Genomic DNA, 6,564 nt, shown 5'->3' on the forward strand with positions numbered 1-6,564 from the left:
ATAGCTCCTGATGGTTCTTGGCTTATCCCCACACTCCAGGATAGTCAGCTCATCCTCCTCCTACTCCATCAATTTAAAGAAAGCCCTTTTGCCATAGTTACCAGGAAATCAAGGGACCCTGTAGCATCGTCACCTTGAGATTGTCTCTAAAAGACCCTTCATAAACTTCATCAAACTGTCAGACTTCCACTGTCAGGTCATCGGTTACAAATCTGGGTGCAATCTGTGGGTACATTGAGTTTGATCATTTAATAAAAAGAGCTAGGCCCTTTCTTGGTTAGTTAAAGCATATGTTTTTACTATACTGAGACCTTCAAGGACCTATATCAGGCTAAAAGATAAAAAAAGAATTCCAAATTACGACTATACATTGAGCAGTAACTTTAGATTGGATGTGAGTGGACTGATCTATAAGGATTGTATCTGTGTGGAGCAGGGACACACAGCAGTATATGTGCTCATCACTGAAGCAGGTCTAAGACCTTTGGAGGGAACTCAGCAAGGGACCTAACTCAGGTCATTAGGATCAGTGCTTCCATGAACTCGCTCAATCTAAGACTGTCAACTCAAGTCCACGGTCCCAAAGACTCTCTGATTGTTTACTATCCACACTTGTTTAAAGGACTTGGACTTTGCCGTTGTTATAAAAAAAAGACAGAAAAGAGTCTGTCAAGGGTTCACTGAGATTTACCTCATAAATGCTAAGAACAACAAACTTTCTTTAGCCTCCTCTCTTTCTCTCTCTCTCTCTCTCTCTCTCTCTCTCTCTCTCTCTCTCTCTCTCTCTCTCTCTCTGTGTCTCTCTCTCTCTCTCCCTACCTAAACACACACACACAGAGAAAGAGAGTCAGAGAGAGAGAGAGAGAGAGAGAGAGGGAGGGAGGGAGAGAGAGTCAGAGAGAGACAGAGAGAACCAGAGTGTCTGTAGAATGAATTCCCAGGCCATAGCAACTGTCATGCCTTGGGATGGAAGCAGTAGATCTTGGCTGGCCAGGCAGTAAGCCCTTTAGGGAAAGGAGACAAGAGGCCTGCCTTCCCTTACACAGCCCAACCATGAAAACAAGCTCTTTTTTGTTTTTGTTTAGTTTTTAGCTAACAACCTTCATCCTCCCTGCAGGGATGAAAGACATGATTGGTTTATGGTGTCTCAAGGGTTTGAATTCAAATTTTCTTCCACCTAATTCCCCACTTGGCCCCAATATTGGAAATAAAGGGCCAGCTGGGGGTAAGTTTTGGATAAGGGATGATGTCAGGCTTTGATCAGATAAAGTGATGGAGGATTGCGATCCGGGCACGCCCCAGATTTGGGTGCTGAGAGAGCCTGCATCATCTTGCTTGGTGACATGTCTAAACACAGAAAAGGAGAAATAAGAAAAGGATGGGAAAAATTAATCCCCTTTATGTAGCTCTTTCCCCTCCCCCTCGACTGAGAGCCACAGCGCCGGTTGGCTCCAAGCCTGTGCTTTAGAGGCGCCTGGGTCTCTGGGTCCTTCTTCTTTTCCTCCCCCTCCCACCCCACCCCCACCACCCACCCCCGGCTCCTTCTTCTTCTTCTTCTTTTGGCGTGCAGAAATCAGGACCCATCTGAGCCAAGAGGGAGGAGAGAAGCAAGGAAGCTGAAGCAAGGGGTGGCCTGCGCCCTACTCCGGAATGCCTCGCGCGCGGAAGCATGCAGCGGTTGCTCGCGTCCGGAGCGCACCGGTCCGGCTGTCTCCACTGCGGTAGCATCCGGACATGACATTGCAGTAGCGACAAAGGAGCGGCCACAACCGGCAGCTGGCTACTGACAGGACTACTCGGGCCTCGCACCGCACCGAGGGTCTGGCAGCGAATGATATTGGGGTGAGGCTGGGTATTGGGGTGCGAGATAGGCCGAGTCGGGGGCAAAAACCCTGAAATGCGCAGAACCTCGAGGCGGACACCTCTCGCGCCTCCTTCAAGCAGCCAGGTTGCAAGAAAAATAATTAACACTCACTAGCCTTAGCTCTCTCTCTCTCTCTCTCTCTCTCTCTCTCTCTCTCTCTCTCTCTCTCTCTCACACACACACACACACACACACACACACACACACACACACACACACACAACGATCTAGTAGGAGTCCTCCTCGGTCTGGCTATTGCCTTGTAACCAAACCCTTCCAACCCGGCTGGTCCCACCGCGCGCCTCCCGCACTACGGGCCCGAGGACCCGCCCGGCTCCCGGACACAGGCTCGAACGTAGCCGCCACCCCAGGGTCCCCTCCTATCGCTCACCAGGAGAAGAGAGCCGGCGACCATCGTGGCTCCGACTTGGCCGGCGGTGCGGCTGCAAGAGGCGAGGGCGGTGATGCTGCTTGCCGGGGTCCCCATGGCCGAGCCCGGGGCTCGCAGCGGCGCCCGGGGCGCTCGGCCCCACGGCAGCTGGAATCGGTGGCTGTTTCTGCCCAGCGCCGCATCCACCGCCGCCTCACGGGCGGTGAGCCCATCTACCTCAAGCAGCCCATGTGCACTGCAGCAGCCAGGCGGCCAGGCGGAAGAGGGAGGCAGCAGGGGAGGCTCCGAAAGGCGCTCAGCACCTGCCCAGGGGCGCTGGCGCCCGGGCGGGGAGAAGCAGGCGCGCTCGCAACCCGCGCCTCCCGGTGCTCTCCAACGACAGCGGCTGCGGAGAACCAGAGAGCAGGGCTAGCCGCGACAGTGCTAAAGAGCGACTTCCCATAGCGAAGCTTCCAGCCACTATCAAGCACTCGCCTCCTCCGCTGCCTAGACCGGCCGGCGAGGGACTGAGTCGGATGGCCACTCAGCTCGGGGACACACGTGGTGGCGCCGAAGGGGCGGAGAACGACCCTTTGTGATGTCACCCGGGAGGAGGCCGGGCTCTTTGTGCAGATGGAAAGAACTTAAGGCGCTCCAGAAACCGAGGGGAAGGAGAGGGTGCCCCTTGGCGTTAGCTGGAGGAATTGCGTTTGCTTGTTAGCCTGCGAGTCCTGCACACAACCCTCACCCCGACTTAACTTAAAAAAAAAAAAAAAGATTCCAAGTAGATTGTATGTAAAACAGAGACTATTTTCTTTTCCTAACATAAATATTAACAACAGCCAATATAACTTGCGCATAATGGCGCACGCCTGTATTTTCATTTCCAGGAAAGCTGAGGAAGGAGAATTTGAAGTTGGAGGAAAATTCTGAGCTACACAGAAAACTCTTATCTCGTGCATAAATGAATGAATGAATGAATGAATGAATGAATGAATGAATGACCTGAGCATAACGGTGCCATTAAGCACTCTGTAGAATGAGATATGAACTTTTCCAATTCCAGACCACCAAAGTTGAAGTTCCACACAAGCTTGGCTTACAAAATCCAGTCTCAGAAATCAATCAATCAATCAATCAATCAATTAAAGGAGCTAGAAAAAAAGCAAAAACCATGAAGCTTACATCAATTGCCAGACACAAAGAGGACTATGGGTTGGTTCCCAAACTCTGCTGTGTTTTGAGGTGTGCTGTGGTCACACTGGAGCAAAAGGTAAAAACAAGTGTAGTCTCAGCATTTATGTGTGGCTCCCCCTCTGCTTCCTGACTGCAGATCTGCCTCCTCTCCTCTCCTCGCCTGCCTCTCCTCTCCTCCCCTCTCCTCTCCTCTCCTCTCCTCTCCTCTCCTCTCCTCTCCTCTCCTCTCCTCTCCTCTCCTCTCCTCTCCTCTCCTCTCCTCTCCTCTCTTCACCTCTCCTCACCTTTCCTGCAATAACTGTATCCCTGAAACTGTTAGCCAGAAGAAAGCTCCCCATCTCTCAGTCTTGTTGGGTATCTGTTCTCAGCAGTGAGGAACCTGGACAGAAACAACACTAAGCATCCCTGACAGGGAGTTGCCATGGTAGGAGCCCTATTTCCTTCCTTGCCAGTTAGTACATGGAGAGTTGGTTCTTTTTCTCGGCATTCTTTGGAAGAAAGAGATGTATTTAAAAATTAATATGAGGATTAATCCTACTCTCATCTTTCAAACATCTGCCAGTTAAAGAAATAAAAAATATATTTAAAAAAAGCTTGACCATAAACCCTGAAGGGGAATGCTGTAATATTAAGTTTCCAGTAAAAAAACTTTTTTAAAATTCTGAAAAATACTACCCTTAAATACAGAATTTTGTGAAAGGGGGTGATATTTCAACTTGAAATTCTCAAACTCTCTACGAGGCTTCCAAAAGTGAAAGGGGGTTACTATGTCTTCATGTATAATAGGGCCCAATTAATTCTTCAAAACTTCAAATTATTGGCCACCACAATCAAAGGTCTTTCTGTTTAAAAGGGGGGGGAGTGAGATATTAAAGAAAAGGGGTCAGCTGACACCTTGCAGACAAATATGAGTTACTTGAGGTAATGTATGATTTGTTCTTCCTAGCTGGGAGAGTTTAATTTGCGTAAGTGTGGTTCTGACCTGTTAGGTCTCTTTGTTCTTTCTATTGCTTTCATGTTCCATAAGGTCCTTATGGGGCACTAATCATCTCAATTCAAATTTTCACGGGCCTTTGGGTTTGAGTTTGGTTTGGCTGGCTGGCTGCTTTTGGGTTGTGTTTTAGACAAGGTCTTGCTGTGTGGCTCAGGTTAGCCTCCAGGGCATGGTCATCCTCCTTCACCCCCACCTGGGTTACAGCCATGCAATCACGATGCCTCTTGATGCAATATATTCAGTTCATCTTGCTTACTGCTAACTAAGTAAAAACCCCTTGGTATTCTTCATCACAAACAAAAACCAAACAAAAAAAAGTGTCTATTGAATCTAGTTAGAATATAAAATGCTGGTGAGATGGCTCAGCGGGTAAGAGCACTGACTGCTCATCCAAAGGTCCTGAGTTCAAATCCCAGCAACCACATGGTGGCTCACAACCATCCATAATGAGATCTGACGCCCTCTTCTGGTGTGTCTGAAGACAGTTACAGTGTACTTATTTATAATAATAGATAAATCTTTGGGATGGAATAAGTGGGGCCAACCAGAGCAAATGGGGTTGGCTGGAGCGAGCAGAGGTCCTAAATTCAATTCCCAACAACCAGATGAAGGCTCACAACCATCTGTACAGCTACAGTGTGTACCCACATACATAAAATAAATAAACAAATCTTTTAAAACAATATATACAATGTCATTTCTCTATTGCATGTTTAAAATAGAGAAATGTCTTTCATTTTACACTGTAAACTGTTTTAATTACTTCACAGCCACATATTCAATGGCGTACAGATGTCCTTACTTACACATAAATGGTGAATACTCAACCATAAATAATGGATTTTCTGCCTAAGCTCCAAAGAGAGAGGTAAGTATTAATAAGATGTGACTATAGCTAAAATGGAGAGCTACAAATGAGGCCAAGCTAGACAAGAGCAATCTCATCTTTGCCATAAAATAACTGCCTCTGATCGCCAGCCGAATTTAAACTTTACATGCTTCTTCCAAAACTGTACAAATCTGGTTTCCTCGCCTCAAGCTCATCACCCTTAAAACTTCCCATTTCCTCGGTATATTTCCAATCAATGCATTTTTCCATGTTTCCATTCCACCACCACCCCCATTTTCTAGGTAAAGCCTCTGTGTGCTGAAGGCAGCAGTAGTTTTGCCATCTTCTCCTCTGTTGGTTATATTTCTAAACTCTATCCTGATTCTTCCTTTCGGAAGCTGTAGGAAATTTTCAGCTCTAAAAAGTGTGTGGCATGTGCGGGGTTCTAGCAAAAAGGGAAGGGGGAATAGGAAAAGGGGTGAGGCTTTAATGGGAGGGGGAAGAATAAAATAGAGGGAAAAGAGGGAAGAGGCATAAATAAGACTAAGTGAGTTTGAAAAGGCAAAAGGAAAAGTTTATTTCATGTTATAAATCCACGCATAGCGGGGCGAGGCTGAGTGGTTAAAAGCACTAACTGCTCTTGTAGAGGACACAGGCTCAGTCTCCATCACTCTCGTGGCTGCTCACAACTGTCTGTAAATCCAGTTCCAGGGGACCTGATGCCCTCTCCTCTAACTCTCTCAGGCATCGATACACATGTCCTGCATGTACACGGATGCCGGCAAAACATTCACACACCTATAATAGATCTCTAAAAAGAGCACATGAATAATACATAAATGAATACAAGTGTAAGTATATGCATGTACTGCATACGTGTGCTTTAAATGGTGTTATACCAGCTTGGGCTATAATGCTCCCTGCAAGAGCCAAAAACTATCTAGTACCATGTATGAAAAACCTCCATGCTGTTGGTCAGAGAAGTCCCAGCGGCTTCTGCTGTTCTCTTTGGTGCCTCCCAGAACCTGACATTAAACGTGTATGGCTAAAGACAACACACACTTTGGACACAGGACTTGAAGGAATCAAACTGAAACTGACCTGGAAACCTCTGTGAGGACTAGGTCTCCTGGTAAAAAGGGAGAAAAGCCACCGTCATCTCTAACTCCAGTTCCAGAGGACCTGGTGCCCTCTGCTGGCCTCTTTGACCATCAGCCGTGTAAGGGGCGCATAGATAGAAGCAGTCAAGACACCTAGGCATATAAAATAAATAAATAAGTCTCAAAAAAGAACAGAAGAAGTCATAAATT

General features: G+C 47.3%; 1 protein-coding gene across 1 annotated transcript in view; it reads right to left on the reverse strand.

Annotated features, from left to right (window-relative positions):
* The window catches only part of Tnfrsf21 (TNF receptor superfamily member 21), a 72,206-nt gene extending 69,418 nt beyond the window's left edge, over window positions 1-2,788 (reverse strand). Inside the window, exon 1 of the mRNA XM_021186473.3 lies at window positions 2,256-2,788. Within this exon, the coding sequence (XP_021042132.1) occupies window positions 2,256-2,351 (96 nt within the window). The 5' untranslated portion in view covers window positions 2,352-2,788. The remainder of the gene's footprint in view (window positions 1-2,255) is intronic.
* Window positions 2,789-6,564: the final 3,776 nt, after the last annotated feature.

The sequence above is a fragment of the Mus caroli genome, unplaced genomic scaffold (genome assembly GCF_978045245.1).
Source record: "Mus caroli unplaced genomic scaffold, Mus_caroli_1 scaffold_18, whole genome shotgun sequence".
Classification (NCBI taxonomy): domain Eukaryota; kingdom Metazoa; phylum Chordata; class Mammalia; order Rodentia; family Muridae; genus Mus; species Mus caroli.